Source organism: Eublepharis macularius, chromosome 6, assembly GCF_028583425.1.
Source record: "Eublepharis macularius isolate TG4126 chromosome 6, MPM_Emac_v1.0, whole genome shotgun sequence".
In the NCBI taxonomy this organism is placed as follows: Eukaryota; Metazoa; Chordata; class Lepidosauria; order Squamata; family Eublepharidae; genus Eublepharis; species Eublepharis macularius.
The window spans coordinates 21,450,980-21,468,515 of record NC_072795.1 but is presented as its reverse complement, the minus strand read 5'-3'; the positions used below and the strand labels follow the sequence as shown (position 1 = coordinate 21,468,515).

The 17,536-nt window shown below is 41.3% G+C and overlaps 1 protein-coding gene across 4 annotated transcripts in view; it reads left to right on the top strand.

Moving 5' to 3' along the window:
• Positions 1–17,536, top strand: part of FNDC3B (fibronectin type III domain containing 3B) — a 360,494-nt gene that overhangs the window by 320,439 nt on the left and 22,519 nt on the right. For all 4 annotated transcript variants that reach the window (XM_054983393.1, XM_054983396.1, XM_054983395.1 and 1 more), the window contains 2 exons: positions 9,023–9,189; positions 16,049–16,176. In XM_054983393.1, coding sequence (XP_054839368.1) covers positions 9,023–9,189; positions 16,049–16,176 — 295 coding nt within the window. The remainder of the gene's footprint in view (positions 1–9,022; positions 9,190–16,048; positions 16,177–17,536) is intronic.

The window sequence follows — 17,536 nt, the reverse complement described above, 5'->3', positions numbered from 1 at the left end:
CTGTGTTTGACCTCAGAAGAACCAGCTTCATCCATCTGGGCATGTGTCGCATTCATAGGGAAAAGGTCTCAGGTGTTGTTTGAGCACTGTCCGTAAATGTACCACGTTCTGATGTTGTTTTGTAAGGTAATACCCAATTACCACCTCCTGCCTCTGCTCATGTTTTTCTCTTGCAGAGTTTTTCACTGTTTGGAATATGTTTGGGGGGGGAGGGGTCTGATTCACTCTGGAAAGTGGTCAGCCGTTGTTTAGTTGCTAAGCCTCATGCTTGGCTTAAATTAAAAAATAATATTTATCTAAAATATAATTATAGTAATAATCTAATAAAAACAAGGTATAGCAAAATTGGAGTGAAACATTGCTCCTAAAATTGGAATAAAATTACAACTTGCCATTTTTTTCCCTGGATGTTTTGGCTGATCTATGCTTGGGTGATGTCAGCATGAAGATCATATATCACATAGGCAACATTTTTTTTTTACGAAGAAATGTCTTTCATTAGGTGAAAGCTCCCTGAAACTTTTCCCTGTGCAATTATTTACACTTGAAAGAGCGTCCCGTGTGCTAAATCAGAAATGCCACCATATCAAATGCTCTTGTTTCTCTCCTACCCCATGAAACATTTTTTCCCAGCTGCTATTGACAGTTATGCCCAGCATGCATACTGAGTTGATGATAATGCTCATCAATGGTGTTCCTCGCTCAGAGGCATCTTTGAAGGTAATCATAATTATTGTTTGTTAAATGGTTATCCTGACATTTCGGAAAGTTCAAGCTGTTAACAAATTATCCATAAGTTATCACCATAAAACTATAAATCAAGAATCTCTTTCAAAAAGATTCCTACAGGACTAAAACCCTGTTGGGAAGTTGGAATAAAAAAATACCCTAAAATCAGAACAAAATCATAAAAATATTGAACACTTGGCATAGTCCAGCCAAAATGTAGGCACTTTTATGTTCCATTTATTTAAATAAGAAAAGCAGTCAAGATATGCTTCATTCTCATATTGGAATCAATGGGACTATAATGCTTTGGGCTGGATCGCTGCAGAAGGCGCTGATTGTCAAGGATTCCCCCCCTCCCCACACAGCTATTTCTGAGCCTGGAAAAGTTTTGCTTCCCATTTGCGGGACTCCACTGAGGAAAAGAAAGGAACGATTTTGTCCTGAAACCACAGAGATAAACTTTACCTGGGTCAGAAATGGTGTTTGGGTATGGGAAAGAACCGTGATCCTTGTACCCATAGACCGAAAATCAAACCTATTTGAATTCAGTATTTGGAGAAAAGCAGGATATAAATCTTAAAAGTCCTGCCAACAGTTCTAAGAAAACAGCAGCATCTTCATGTTACAGGTTTGTGGGGGTGGCACTTAGAGTTGCTTAGGCTCCCTGCTTATTTTATGGCAAAGACAAGATTTGAACAAGAGCTTGTTTGTTCTGCTTTGAAATCCTTCAGATGAACGTGTCTGTACAACCTCCTTAAGCAGCATATCCCATTTTATGAGTAAGACGTTGGTCATATTGTCTTAACTAATTACAGTATGCTCATTTTAAAATAATAATCTGGGCATAAGCAATTAATATGCAGGGCTGTGAGTACACATACACACAGAGAGAGTCTACTTCACCTTATGACGAATGCAGTTGTTACCCAGCTCCGGCATGTTTCAAAGAGTCTAATTAGGAAACTGTTTACACTTTTAATTGAATCGAGACAATTAATACCCATTTTAACAACAGTATTTGGCTTTCATTCCACCTGGAGAGCTCCAGAAGAGTGTATGTGTTTAAAAATATATATAAAAATGGGTATATTGAAATATTCATTCAAAATAATTTGTGTGCAATCATTTAAAAATTTTGGCGAGCAAATAAGGAAAGGAAATTGACAATTAGGACTGAGCCATATGGTTGCTGTAGAATCAGTTCTGAAATACCCAAACTCATTAAGAAACAAATAAACAAAAGGCAAGGCAAAAATTAAGCTGTCACTCTGTTTCACTAAAAGCGTTAGGGAATTATTTAGTACGTAGGGTATAGATTTCACTACGTGCTACAGATCTATCTGCACATGCATTTTCCTTATTGCTCTGAACACATCCTTAACAGTGATTAAGGTGATGATTAACTGGGAATTTTTTTGTGTCATCTAACTAATAAAGGCAAAACGTGTTGCTGTATGCATGCTATGGTTTTGTAAAGTTGTTGGATATCCTTTTCCACTGAGAATCTCAAAACTTCTGATTGCAAAGCTAAGGAGCAATAGTTACATAAGACCCATCTGTCTAAAAGGCCCATAGATTCCCATTGTGGCTGACGAGAAATGTTGCAGATAAACTTTTTAAAAAGACTCTTGACTCAGCCTTCCATACTTCCGAGGTCAGTAAAATGAGTACCCAGTTTCTTGGGGGTAAAGTGTAGACAACTGGGTAAGGCAATTGGCAAATCACTCCATAAGAAAAAGTCTGTCAAGAATATGTCGTGATGCGATGCCCCCCCCCCCAGGAGTCAGTAGTGACTCGGTGCACATGGGACTACCTTTACCTTTTACTCCTTAGTTAAGTGTCAAGATATCCTGGGTCAATGAGCTCCAACAGTAATATAAAATTCAGTCGGCTGGTGTTGATGTGTTAAAATAGCAACAGCTGTCCTATATGGCCAAGGAAAGCAAATTAGCTTTTATTCTTCCAGTACTACATCTATAGACTGTGAGCAGGAAGAAAGATATATGTGAATATCTCTTGTGTGGGGCAATATCCCATCACTCACCTGGTGCAGGATATACCACCTTTCCACACATATACATGTGTGTAGCAGAGTACACGGTGAAGTCCAGTGAGAAGAAATATAATTTAAGTTTGTTTAGTTAAAGAACTTCATTTACAAACTATTTACAATAAGATAAACAACAAACTGAGAGAAACATTCATGTCTAGTACAGGAGAGAGAGACAGTTTCAGCAACAGACATCTTTCAACTGGCACAAAACAGAATCTTCACTCACAGCAGGGAGGGGCTAGTTCAGCAGCTACAGATAAACAAACTATACAAAGTATCAAGCCTTTCACTCTGCAAGCACTCTGTACGTTCAAATTAGGCCACAGTGTTTTATTCCTAAATAGACAACTGTTTTACCATTTATGCATAGCAATACGCAGTGAGTTAGCCAGTATAATTAAATGCTCAAGAGGTGGCTCAATGGCCTGTTCCATTGATTCTCATCCCCTCCTGCCTTCACATACTGCCCTACAGCCCGCATCACTTGTGTTCAGCTCTGTCCAATTCCTTACCAGCATACATGGAGGGCACCCATCCAGTGTTCTGTTCTGCAGTACACACCATGCACATGGAATATTTTATTCTGTCTATACATTTTTATTCTGTCCTTTCTCAAGGAGTTCAGAGAAGAGTACATGGTTCTCTTTTTAATTCTCACAGCACACCTGCATGGTAAATTAGTGTGAGAGAGTGACTTGCCCAAGGTCAGCCAGTGAGCTTCATGTGTCTGAACCCAAGTCTCCCAGGTTCTAGAATGACAATCTAACCACTACATCACACAGTCTTGATCGTGTAGTTGATTTTTGTAATCTGTGTGTCTTCTGGGCAGCTTTCGGACATTGTAAAAATACTTGATTTCGTTTATGATGTAAGGGCAGGGTTAGATTAAAGAAATTATCATTTGGTGGGGTTTGTTACATTGTTCACATAGCAAAGAATTGGTGAGCTTTTCAAAGGAAAATAAAGCAAGATTTATACACTTTTTTGCTTTAAGCTGAAAAGGCTTCCTTGTTGACATACTGCTACTAAAGAAATTACTGCCCTTCAATAGGTCAAGGGCTTCACCCATTTACATTACCTATTGATTCAACCCAGTTTCCCCACCACCGCCACTTGTGCAGAACTTCATGTTCTTCGAGTCACAAGCCAAATTATCTGCTCTTGTTTTGAAGCTTTGAGCTGCCATTTCCACAGTGTACAGATTATAGGAAAAGCAATCCCATAAATAGCTGGGAGAGGAATTGAGTTATTCAATAAACAGAATTGGGGTAATTTTTTTAAATGAGAGACAAGAGGCATTTATTGTCTAAAAAGTGACCCTTTCCCCGCAGTGATAATCCCTCTTATTTGGTTATTGGCAGCTGCTAGTTAGCAAGGCGTGCAAGCGTTGATTTCAGATGGTGAATTGCTTGAGCTGCGGGCGAACGGCCTCTGGCCAACAGTTCTACTCATTAATACAAAGATGATTTCTCTTCTCCTCTCGTTTCCCCCTTTTTGTAAATAATAAAAAAACAATGGTTGCATTTGCACTGTGATAGCAAAACATTACTCTGGGGTTTGTTTATGCTCCTGTACTTTTCCTGACACGTCCATCCTACTTCTTGAATGCTGCATGTTTAGGTCGTCTTTCTTTGAAAGCTGAAGAATTAGGAAGAGGAAAGTTTTTCTCCCTCGAAGGGGGAAGAAATTCCCCTAAATAAAAGTTGGAAATCTGAGTGTGTAGCAGAACGTGGGTGAGGAAGAGTTTACAATTCTCTTCATGTTACCCCATGTTTCATTGGAAAAATCTTAAAATGATGACAGGAGATTCAGTGTGGTGACATGAAAAGCATTTCCCGGAAGATCCTTACTGAGGATAAATATATATTGATGGCAAAATTGCAGCCCTGTCATCTTCTAAGCATTCTTTCTAGGAACATCATGTTCTGTGGATAAATAATTTATTGTTCTCTTTAATATTAGATGGCCAGGAAACAAGCCTGTTTAAACAGTTGACATGGGGAAAAATACAGAATGGAGGTAATTTTCTGGAGATGATCTCCTCCTGTGTTAGGAAATGTTGTGTTCCTTCTTAGACTGTAAAATCTAAAGCACCCTTTAAAATGAATCATTTGCTGGTGTTGGCTGCAAGGCAGAGAAGTATTAGTCTAAGGTTCTTTTCATTTGTTTCATGATCTGGGGTTATTTTAATAACATACCTGAAAGGAAGTGCTAATAATGAACCTTAACACAAATTCAAGGCTCCAAATTAGCAGGGCTTTTTTTCAGCAGGAATGTGGTGGAACGGAGTTCCGGAACCTCTTGAAAATTGTCACATGGGTGGTGGCCCCGCCCCCTGATCTCCAGACAGAGGGGAGTTGAGATTGCCCTCTGCACCTCTGAGCGGCGCGGAGGGCAATCTAAACTCCCCTCTGTCTGGAGATCAGGGGGCGGGGCCACCACCCATGTGACCATTTTCTCTGAGGGCAACCCACTGAGTTCCACCACCTCTTTTCCCAGAAAAAGCCCTGCAAATTAGTATTGCTTTGTTCTATTCTTCAGTCATGGTTACTAGAATCTAAGTGTTTGTACAAATGGCCCGTCTTATTTGGGGTCATGAACTTGAAATAGGTCCTATAGCTGGGACATAGAAATGTGAGATGCTGCAGGATGGTCCCTTGCAAGAAGCCAAGCCGGAGTCCTCAGACAATTGCTCTAGGTCAAGAGTTGCTATGTTCCAGTAGTGGGCAATAGTATCCAAGCCCTTTGCGAGGAGGTTAAAAGCTTGCTGTTCTAAATGGGGTCAGCAAATCTATCAGAAGGAAACTGGATTCAGAAGTCTGAAAGGGATGATCAAGAACGGATGCAGTCGGATGAACAGGCAAGTGCCTGTCAGCTTGCCACCTGAAATACTTGGCTGGCTCCAGCCTTTCTTGTTTGGATCACAGCAAAATCCTGATCCTATCAGTACTGTGTCTATATTATTATGGATTAAGGAACAAAAGGGAAGGTTCCTGAGTTGTCAACTATGTGTTCTTGATTATTAGGTCTAATATTCCTGTTAGCTTGTGGTCCATCTTTCAGGAGGGATGTTTTATAGAGCTTCTGTAACCATGATTGCCAGAAAGAGATTGTCAAGGATTATAGTCTTCCTCAACGTTGGCAGTGACCTGCAAATAAATAGCATTATCATTTACCCAGTAAAAAATGTGAAAAACTCAGTAAGCATTTATCTGCTTACATCTCCCACTCCTTAGAGTCCACTCCTGTCTTCTGTACAAAACACTTCATCAAAGCGTATCCTGCGCCTTTATCATATTTGTTAAACCCAAGAGGTTCTGTGTATTTGTGGGTGAGAATGATCATTGCAAACAGCTTGGTAGGCATGAAGAGAAGCTACCTGCATCTCACCCCCAGGGCTCAAGACTGTCTTGACAGATAAATAAGTCGAGATTACCTTCCTTTCCTGGGCCGCAATCAGCCCTCCTACGCTTACATGTGACAAAGAGAAATCGTTGAAGAATACCGAGTGCCTTTTTTAGGCTGTAATCAAATTGTAGCCATTTACTAAGATATCAGCTGCCTTTTGAAGTTTAAAACAATTGTAAGATGAAACTTTAGTTGTTGCTTAAATCACAACATGAGTTTTATGGGCATAATTAAGGCTTGTTTAGGCTATTTTCTCATCTTGTTATATCTGATTGAACCTCAGGGCCACACCGTCTTCCACTGAACCTGGAGAAGATATCTGTGTAAGGTTGTACATGGTAGCAAATGAAGGATTTAAAAGTACCATCGTCACTGTCTTGCATATTGCCTATGCTACTCATTGCTAATTCATTGGCTGACGTATATTTGATATTTGAGCGAGTCACAATTGGCCTGTGTGAGAAAAGTCTTGAGTAGGGAATAAAATGGGCAGCTGTTTGCAATCCAGGTAATTGTGTGTACCTATTAGAGCCTTTCTACTATGCAGCACTTCCTGTGGAACATCACTTGTGCATTTAGAAACTTGGCTACCAAAAGAACCAGAACAAGGTCAGTTTAAGAGGCAGCAAGAATTGATTTGCTGGAACAAAACAAAGTTTGTCTAATCTGGTAAGCTCATACAGTGGCTAGCCAGATACTTCAGAAAGCTCACAAAAGCACAGCATGATGAGTAAAGGTCAGTCTTTTAATCTGTTGCCATAAATGTGGCTGTTCATAAGAGCTGAATGCATGAAATCACTATTGAAAACTAATGGAATAGTAAACTGGTTCTGATTGGTTCCAGTATGTTGAGATGTGAAACTAATGTTCAATGTTCAGACACCAGTTTCCTGTATAGTATAGTATGGCTGTTTAATAATGTCCACCCAAATATAGGATGCCCAGTGTAGCATTGAACATTAGAGCTGGCGAGACATTTTGCACCAATGAAGCAAAAGCTTAGGTCAGGAATGGAAACCCCTTTTATCATCTGGTTTGAAAAAATTATTTTCTCACAATCTCTTGTGTCGTGCTGTGTTGAAACAACTTGAAACAACATCAGAACTTGAAAAAGTTGATTTGATGGTTTTTTTAAGAGATGCGTTTGGGTACATTGGGTATCCTTGACACTAGATCTGGAACAGATAAAAGGCTGCCTCCCTGAAGACCACCATTTGCAGATTGGGAAATAACCCCAAGAATGTTTGTTTCTTCTCCAGCATGAATTGTAATTTACCTTGCTTTTGCACAGATCTGCATTAATCCTAACTTGGTACCATCTTAGCCAGGGTTTGCAAGCTCTGATTAAAAGGAAAACTGGTTAGTGATACCCATGTTTAGAATCATTGCAATTGCAATGTCAAATCATGGCTAAGATTGGTAAGGGAGAAAAGAAATACACACCAGGGTTGGGAGTGGGGGGCTGTTCTCAAGCCCAGCTTCCAGTTTTTCAAACCATGTTTAGCACAGAGTCATCATTACATATGCACCTGATTCAGCATGCATCCTGCACTTCACTACTACTTCTGAAGTCAATACATATTGCCAGGGGGGGGTTTCTGGGAAAAGAGGTGGCAGAACTCTCAAGAGGAAAATGAGAAAGAAACACATGGAATTCTTTGAAAGGATATTATTTTCACACACTATTGCCAGGTATTTTCAAGAGGTGCTGGAACTCTGTTCTACCATGTTCCTGCTGAAAAAAAGCCCTGCATATCACAATATTTATAATCAAGATCATGTCAGACAGGGACAGTTCAGGCTGATGAATTGTGTCTTGTGTATGATCCCAGTCCTGGAAAACCTGGTACTGTAGAATCTAATGGAGTAAATCCAGTTTAATTCTGAGCAATATTAGCATTCAGCTCCTGCATGGTTTTATGTTTCTGCTGTTGCTAATTAATAGCGGAAAAAATTCAATGTACTGCATGCTCAGCCAGTAAAGTGGTCATCTGATTGCCAGATCCAAGCTAATACACAGCATGTACTGGGGAAAAAAATTGGTGCTGAGACAGAGCAATCAGATGACTCTTAGTGCACTCTGAATTTCCTATGCAGAGAGGAAAACTTTTTTATTTGGGTTTCAGTCTAAAATAAAATGGTCTATAGGACCACTCCAGTCCATAAAATGTCGAGCTTTCACAATACTAATGGATTGTATCAGACGTGCCAATAGTTGATGGCACACTGATGATTTTTTCCAAATGGTGTGTTTAATAGATCCACAAAGGGGTTGCGTGTGAATGTTACAGAAGGTAAACTGAATCATATTCTTTTTTCCAGATTGAACTTATTTGTTAGATGTTCTTACCATATCATGATCTTTTAGACTGGGATACAAACACACACACACCCCAAAGCTTTTCGACACTTCCCTAGTGATTTGCCTTTCTGTAGATCCTCGTACTATGTCAGCATATAATTCCTTGAAGGTTCTTCTGAGAATTCCTTGTTGCACATTGTTGGAAGGCCTTGATCTGAAGCCCTTTATAGCCTCTCCCTTTGCTGGTGTCGGGATCATAGCCTAGTGGCGTTACACAATCTTAACACGATACCGTGTTAGCCCAGTCTTTGCTGTGGGAGCTCATTGGAGTGCATTGCTTTGAGGCTGCACATTCAGTAGAATGTTGCTACATGGAAATGAATGGGGAACTTTTGTGAGATATCCTATTAAATGCCCATATGGCTCTCTGGATTGGGAGTTCTATATAAATGAACAGGCATGAGGTTTTCCTGTTAGCTGAGTGTAATCAAGAATAAATGACTTAATGTTCTTTTTTCTCGTTCGTTTAGGTTTATTCCCATCTATAGGGGACCAAGTCACACTTACAAGGTACAACGGCTGATGGAATTTACCTGCTATGCGTTTAGAATACAAGCTGTAAATGATGCTGGGGAAGGACCTTTCTCAGAAGTGTTTACCTTCAGCACAACAAAATGTATTCCACCTGTCATCAAAGGTAAATAAGATATATCTCATGGCTTGGGGGTGATATGGAAATATATCGGAGGGCTATTAATAACAAGAGGGGGACCCATGAGGACTTACAGGAATCTCATCTCCACACTTCTCCCCTTTTGGTCTGTCCCTGTCCTCTCTCTCCCTGCCAGCCACTTATCTGCCTAGCCTTCCTTCTTTCTCCAACCCACCTGCCTGGTCTTCCCTCCCTCTCCTCTCCTTGCAGCTCTCACTGTTTCTTCCCCAACCTCTCTGCACTTCCAACTCCTTTCCTCCATCTTTTGTTTTTGAGAGGTGGATTGCACCAGTGTTTGGGTACACCAGTTGTTGGATGCCATGTTTTGGGAACCCAAAATGCCACTAAAAATTCTGTGATACCTGTACGGTCATGGCTACTGTGGTGGAAAGGGAGGGAACTAACCTTTCCTCCAAAATTTTTTAACTGTTTATATTTTTTCTGAAAACCTGAGCCTTCTTACAGTTTTCCAGAAAGATAAACCTTAGCTTGGGGTAGCCCTGTTGAGCAGATTTTTTTATCAGCATGAGGAGTCATACTGGGCTGTTGGATATATAGGTAGTTTATCTAGCATTTTTGTGTATGTAATTATCAAATGTCATCCGCCTACTGACAGAGGCATCAATTGGTAATTCAGTTGGTATAATAAAGTGAAGAGTCTGGCATTTCCCAGCCTTGACACAGATCCAAGTCCAAAATGATTTCCTCTGCACTTTGTTCTGGCCTGAAGAACAGCTGTGTAGCTCCCTTGCAGAGCCTATTGATGCGGTCTCCAGGGATTACAGTTCATACCAATAGGCCTCACTGGTTTGCATATCCTTCTTTCTTAATGTATGTCCTGTCTCCGCTTTGACAAGTACTTATGACCTTGCTTGCTTGATGCCAATACACTGTTGTTGGGGAGGATCGGTATCCATACAAGAGTAATCTGATCTTTGGGGGTTTAATCAAGATCTGGGAGGTCTGCAGTGATTTATTTTAAAAGTACATACCCTGCATTTTCAATACAAGACTGTGGAGAAACACCCCTGTGGTTTCTGAAGTTACGTTTCTATGGGCTGCAGAGGGGAGGGACGAGTTCTGGAGTGGAATGTGATTGGAGGGAGAGCAAGTCAGTGGGAGCTGGAAGTTGACAGTTGGTGGCTGGAGAGTTAAGGGAGAGATGGCTCTGAGGGGAGAGGTAGATCTAGTGTAACCCCAGGTATCAAAGGATTGGGCCTACCCTACACAACATCTAATTAGGGCATGAGGGAGATAGAGTAGGGGTTTCTGTTTAGGTTTTATTAGTCCTTCCGTTCACTGTTTATTTACCTGGGTATAGTGAGCAGTTCAATAATTGAGTTTTGGGATTGATGATGGAGGAAAGCTCTTCTGTTTCACATAGTCCCCCAAGTGCTTGGGCCCACTAGCAGAGGAGGGGGGTTAGGAGGCTGTCCCACCTAACCAGGACCCCATACAGGGACAGTGGTGGCAGTGAGTACCCGGAGACAGGGAAGGGAGACAGCCCCTTCAGGTGCCTGGCCAGAGGCAGAAAGGGAGGGGTAGGCAGAGCGGGGAGGAAAGGGCCCGCTCAAGGTGAATTACAATATTTACATTTTTTTTAAAAATACAAAAAAGCATTATAACTAATCTCTTGTTATAATGCTTTTTTGTATTTTTTAAAAAAATGACATCATAGGAAGTGTTACCCCATTGCTTTGGAAATACAGGAATATTGCTGAATGGGGAATCTAAATGGCAGAAAACCAATATTCATGTGCATAGGTATGAAGCTGAAATTAGTTGTTTTGTCATTTTCAGTGATGCAGATACTGTACATGAGATGCTTTGGGTCCTACCTTTACTGCTACAAACTGAAATGCTGCTCCTTGGGGGGGGGGGCAACTCCTGTCCCTGGAACTGCATGACGGGGGCATTGGAAAGCGGCAGTAAGATGGAAGAGTCAACAAAAAATGGTCCCTTTAGCGGAAATTTACCATGAGATTCAAGCCATGGCAAACTCTAAGAATTGTAGAATGGCCATTAACATTTCATGTACTCCATCTGGGAAGCTTATAGTAATTGACTTTATAAACTTTTAACAGATAGGATAACAAAATAATGTTAAATTCAGTCTATATAACATGTCATTTAATTTGCAATAGGTTGGTATTGTGTAGCCTGGGTGCTTGTCATAAAGAATGTTAGAGAATCTGGAGGTGGGACAATGGGCAGAGAATGTGGTTGGATGTATTTGGGAGCGTTATTCAGGCAGCAGCAACTTCTGATGTTACTGATTGGACATTGCATTTTTAGAATTTCATTTTAAAATTGATTCTTTTGTCGTTTAATCTCCAAGACTGTTTATACCACTGTAGCATTCAACTATGAATTGCATAAACTGAACTCAGTCTGTCTCAGTCCAAAATTGGCTGTCTGTAATCGTCTTTTTTAAAAGAAAGATCATGCATGTGACAAGCATCAACTAGTCTTCATAGCAGCAGCAGAATATGGGTGAGGGTGTTCAGGTTGCTGCTAGAATTTGGGTGACAGTGTTCAGGTTGCTTCTAGGATGTTGCACGGACATGTGCACGGTACACTTTTGTTTTACGCACCTTACACGCCATGAGAGCCAGTTTGGTGTAGTGGTTAAGAGCGCAGGACTCTAATCTGGAGAACCAGGTTTGATTCCCCACTCCTCCACTTGAAGCCAGCTGGGTGACCTTGGGCTAGTCACAGTTCTCTGGAGCTCTCTCAGCCCCACCCACCTCACAGGGTGTTTTGTTGTGGGGATAATAATGGCATACTTTGTAAACCATTCTGAGTGGGTGTTGAGTCATCCTGAAGGGCGGTATATAAATTGAATGTTGTTGTTGTTGTTGGTTGTTGTTATGCTCATGCATGGGTGGCACCATTGTGGAAAAGTACTTTTTTAAAGTCTACCACTAGGACATTGGTAGCCAAGAAATGATGATTCTCAGTTAGATGATAGATGATCCCTTGGACGGCACATGAAGCATTGTTGAATTTGTACTTCACAAAGGAGGAGGCAGGAAAAGAGAGTTCTTATTCCTTCCACTGCATGCACTGTCTCCTAAGAAGGTTAATTCTAACTGCCCTTGGTCACCCTTCTTTGGAATTACTGCAAAAATTCCATGGTATAAGCCATGCTGAATCAGACAAATGGTCCATCAGCATCCCATTTCACACAGCGGTCATCCAAAGCTGTAGAAAGGTTTACCAGCAACAGAGGCCAAAGCCTCTGTTATGTTCCCTAACCCACCCAGCACTGGGATTCCTCTTTTTTCCTGAACAAGAAATAACCTGTTTATTTATCCAGTAATCACATTGTGGGAAAACATTCGTGCATGGCCACTCTCTTTCTCCACTTCCTTTAAAAATGCAAAATACAGTCTCTTTCTACCATAAGTAATGCAAGAATTGGCCCTACAGATCATTCTTTTTATAGGGTAGAGAATGATAAACTTAGCTAACTCCTGCTGACTCAGTCTTAGGAACTGTAGCTTCTGCTCTTACTACATTTCTTTTGATCTATTTGTATTAAGCATATGGTTTGCAATGTGGGTTTTTCTGCCTTTAAGAAAACACATACACACATTTGTTCCAGTTGCTTTGAACCGAGTTTACTTTTCTCCTTTTTATTGGGGGAGTGGGGGGGGGATGGCTACAGTTCTGCAGTTGATTTGACCCACCCGCCCCATCATGGGGGACAGCTGGCTACGCAACTATCATTATGTGATTGTCACTGAAAGCTTTCTTTTATTGATGGGCAAGACTGCCATAGCTGATTGTCTCTAAGTAACATCCTATGGCTTTCGGCTGATGGGAGAGGATTTTCCCGCACACACGTACACAAGAGCAGCACTCAGCTTTCACGAAGGCAGCCAAGTTTAAGCTGATAACAAATCCCCCTTCCTTCCAGAGGCAGAATGTGCACTGTGAATCTGAACCAGTCTCTGAGGCCAGCCTCTTCGTAGTAAACATAGTAGTGTATCCTGAGTCTTTTGAGAAAGATAACAGATATTGTTCCAGCATAATTTTTTGTCAGAAACCAAATGGACTTTCTGCCTCCTTCCCTGACAGTAGCAACAACAAAATTCTGTGTTCTTCAAGATGAAAATTCACATTTTTCTGCTGTCAGAGTGAAACATGCACATCTGTGCATGTATTTACTGTCAATAGGTCCATGTATAAGAATCAAGATTGCACATGTATTTTTAATTTGCTTGTTAAAATGTTTCTGCCTCGCTTATGAGCATGTAAAGCTCCACAGGGCAACTTCAAGCATAATTAATTAAGTAATACAGCATGATAAGAATAGTAATAGAACAAGAAGAAACTGCAATGGTTGTTGTGGGTTTTCCGGGCTGTATCGCCGTGGTCTTGGCATTGTAGTTCCTGACGTTTCGCCAGCAGCTGTGACTGGCATCTTCAGAGGTCACAGCTGCTGGCGAAACGTCAGGAACTACAATGCCAAGACCACGGCGATACAGCCTGGAAAATCCACAACGACCATCGATCTCCGGCCGTGAAAGCCTTCGACAAGAAGAAACTGCCTCGAGCCCTTTCCAGGACAAAGGCGAGAAAAAGGAGGGCTTTATAAAAAAAAAATATATGAACAGATCAGCAACCTAACCAGATCAAATAAAATGACAGTCAGCAACTGAACATGTAATAACAGAAACGTTGTGGTCCTGAAGCCAACACAACACAGTTTTCTCTAGAGCTCAGCCAGAGCAGAAGCAACACACTTTCCTACAGTGCTCAAACTGGCTGGTCTGGAGAACATCTCATCCTGCCACCATCTCCCCTGGATTTGTGCCCAGTAAGATAATTGTGCATCCACCCACCCTTCCTTGACCTCTGGCACCAGTGCTCCAGCTAAACAACTGTATTGTCATAGAGAGGTAGTCTAGAAAGCTTTTTAGACTCTCCTCAGCAACAGGCAAGGGGTGCTGGGAGCATTGCTGAGAAGAGTGGGGCTTGCATTAGTTGCAAATAAGTAACTCCATTGGTTTCAGCAGAACTTGGTCACAACGAACTTTAGGGTATCTCTAGCCTCAATCTGTAACTTTATTTGGTTTGTATAGCGGGAGAATTAAGGCACTAGCACTGTTTTTAGAATCTTTTTTTCCAGCAACAAGAATGAGAAAACCATTTTTGTTCATACTTGGGTTCGAAAGCTGTAAAAATGAGTAGAGCTTTCGTGACACCAAGAACACCAGTGGCCCGGGCAGTTTGGGGATGGGGAGTAGACTGATGACTTAAAAGAAAAGCAATCAGGGACCCATAATAATGGTTGGCGGGTTGCTACTGGCAACTGGAAATTTGGCAATCAGCAAGAAAAGCTCTTAGTGTTCTCTGCCAAAGAGATAAAAAGTGGCCAGGTGGGGCAAGCCATACAGTGAGAAACCCACATAAGGCTGCACTTAGCCACTGCTTCTGCCCTTCGGAACTCATTCCCCACCACCACTGCAGGCGATCTTTTCATTACACCCGCACCACTGCTGTTCCCTTGGTTGCCTCCCAAAGCAATCTTGTCTATAGCTAATCTTTTCAAGTATCTTAGTAAATTTTTTAAGTTCTACTGTAATACCACTCATAAAACTATGTCAGTGCTGTGGCTTTTGGGAATGGGGGGGGGGGCTGTTACTTGTGACCTTTTTATGAAAGCAGCCAGTTGTGTATCGGATTCCTAGAAAGGCCCTTCTTTCCCTTTTCACCCTTTTATATCTTTTTTATGCTGTCTCTACTTATATCTACATATACTATTGCCTGAGAGCAACCTCTCCTTTTCTCACTCGTTTTGTTCAGCATAGCTTGGTTTCTCCCTCCCCCAATATGTCTTTCATCTTTGACTTTTTGTTCACTTTTGTAACAAAGGAATAGACTGGATTTACAGCAAATGATATCTAGAGGATGCATTTTTGTTGCAAATTTTGAAACTAAAATTAATGTGAAATAAAAGCTCGTAAACTTCATCAGTCCCTAGACTGACCGTTCTTCCTGTTTTTCTGTCTGGCAGAAGTCTCTCCATGTATCTTGTTCCAATGATATCTTTTGCTTTTCTTCCCACAGCTGCACCTTGAACTAGGCCCCCATTCTTTAGCGTGTGCTCTGATACACACAATCCACAATTTTACATTTTACGTCAGTCCTTTCTCCGCCCCACTGTTCTCCAGTATTTCTTCATTAGTTTTCCTGGCTATGCAATCTTCACCCGTTCTGTTCTCTATATGTACACTTTTCTAAACATCTTTTTAGAGAGAAACTGATGTGGGAGGTATTTCTTTCTATACAAGTCTGGTTTGCCACGTCTACTCACCTTTAATCATCTCCTCAAGCGCTTCCATCTCCCTTCATTTACTTCCAATAGCGAAATTCTTCCACTTGCACCTTTTACATGGTGGTAGAAAGTGCCCTCAGGTCATAGCTGATTTATGGTGATCCCTGGCCAGGGTTTTCAAGGCAAGAGACTAACAGAGGTGGTTTGCCGTTGCCTGCCTCTGCCCAACAACCCTGGACTTCATTGGCTGTCTCCTATCCAATTACTAAACAAGGCTGGCCCTGCTTAGCTTCTGAGATCTGACAAGATCGGTCTTGCCTTGGCTACCGCTTTCCATATGAGATAGATAATTTACGTGTTATGTTTACGGATATACACATGAAAAGTAACGTAACAAATAAATGATGTGTGTGCTCATGGCAGTTCAAGGTTTCTCATTTATTGGTAGTTCTGAAAAACTGGGTTCATTCTCTTTAATGTATTCTGCAGATTAAAGAACAGAACAATAACATTGCAGCATTGTGTTAATGGACTAACATGTGGAAATCTTTATTTTAGCACCTCGAGTGAGACAGACAGAAGGAAACTCCTGTGAAATTGCATGGGAAACAGCACCCCCCATGAAGGGAGATCCTGTCAGTTACATTCTGCAAGTTCTGGTTGCAAGAGAATCGGACTACAAACAGGTAAGGGGAAAGCGCTGTTTCATGCAAAGTGAATATGACCACACGTACGTATCTCATCTATTACAAACATGTCTACATACTTCAGTACTATTGTTGCATTTTAACTAGGATGGCCTGATCTACTGTATCAAAGACTACGGATAAATCCAGGAGGAGCAACAAACAAGCATAGCCTTTGTCTACATTCAGATGGAGGCCATCAGCTAAAGCCGCCAGGGCAGTCTCTGTCCCGTAGCCAAGCCTGAAACCAAATTAGAAAAGGTTCAGAGCACGAGTTATCCAGGGAGACCTGGCATTGGTCCACGACTGCTCTCATAATCACTTTGCCCAGGAAGGGCAGATTAGAGGCTGGGCAATCTTAGACCAGAAGGATCTGGGTTCAAATTACTGGATGATGTTAAACTAGTCACTGATTCTTAGCTTAACCATAACTCAGAGTTAGGTACATTTTATCAATGCTTTTAGGGATAAAATGGAGGTAAGAAGACTAAGGATGCCACTTGCAGCTTTGGAGAGGACTCCAGATGAGAATGTAATAAAATAAATGAAAACCAGTTAGATTCTTTCATTCATAATGGACATTGATTGGTACCATGATGGCTTCTATCAAACAAAACTGACTTATGCCAGAAGGGGATGAATCCAGATTACCTGCAGGAGTGGGTGCTTCTCAGAGTATTCCCCCAGTTTTCTTTTTCAGTTATGTATTCTCCCTTACCAAGCAGTGCTTTAGCATCACAGGGTACTTACAATAACCTGTTTTCTTCCAGAGCAATTGCATTTGAGTCTAGCTGTAATTGTTTCTGACATGATTGCTTCCCATTTATAATGGTTTCTGCCTTCTCGAATCCCTTTGAAACACTGCTGATTGCATGACTGCGACTGGCTAAATTCCTCAGGTATCTGAAGCTCTTGCACATTACTTTGGGAACCAAGAATGCGAGGAGCCAGGAAAGTGTATGCTACTACTCTGCTTCCCACTTGCAGGTCTGCTGGGCTCTGAAATGGAAGTCTCATTGAACCAGCCTAGTTTGATAGCCTCTTATTGAACTGTCTGCCATGGCATTGCTGGGGAATGTATCTGGTTCTTTGGAAAAGTTGTCTAAGCCAACTGCTGTCACCCACAATTTTTGTTTGCACTAGTGAGTTATGTTTGATTTGAAGAAAGTACTTCCTTTTGTGTGTTCTGAAACTGTTTCTAGTCAGTTTCATAGAATGTCCCTGACCTTGTTAGAGAGGGGGGAAACGTGCCTTTCTACCCATTCCAACTGTTCATAATCTATAGTTCCTCTTGAAGTTGTCTTTTTTCCTGCAAATTAAAAAGCTCTGGACTGTTTCAGCCTTTCCTTATTCAACTGTG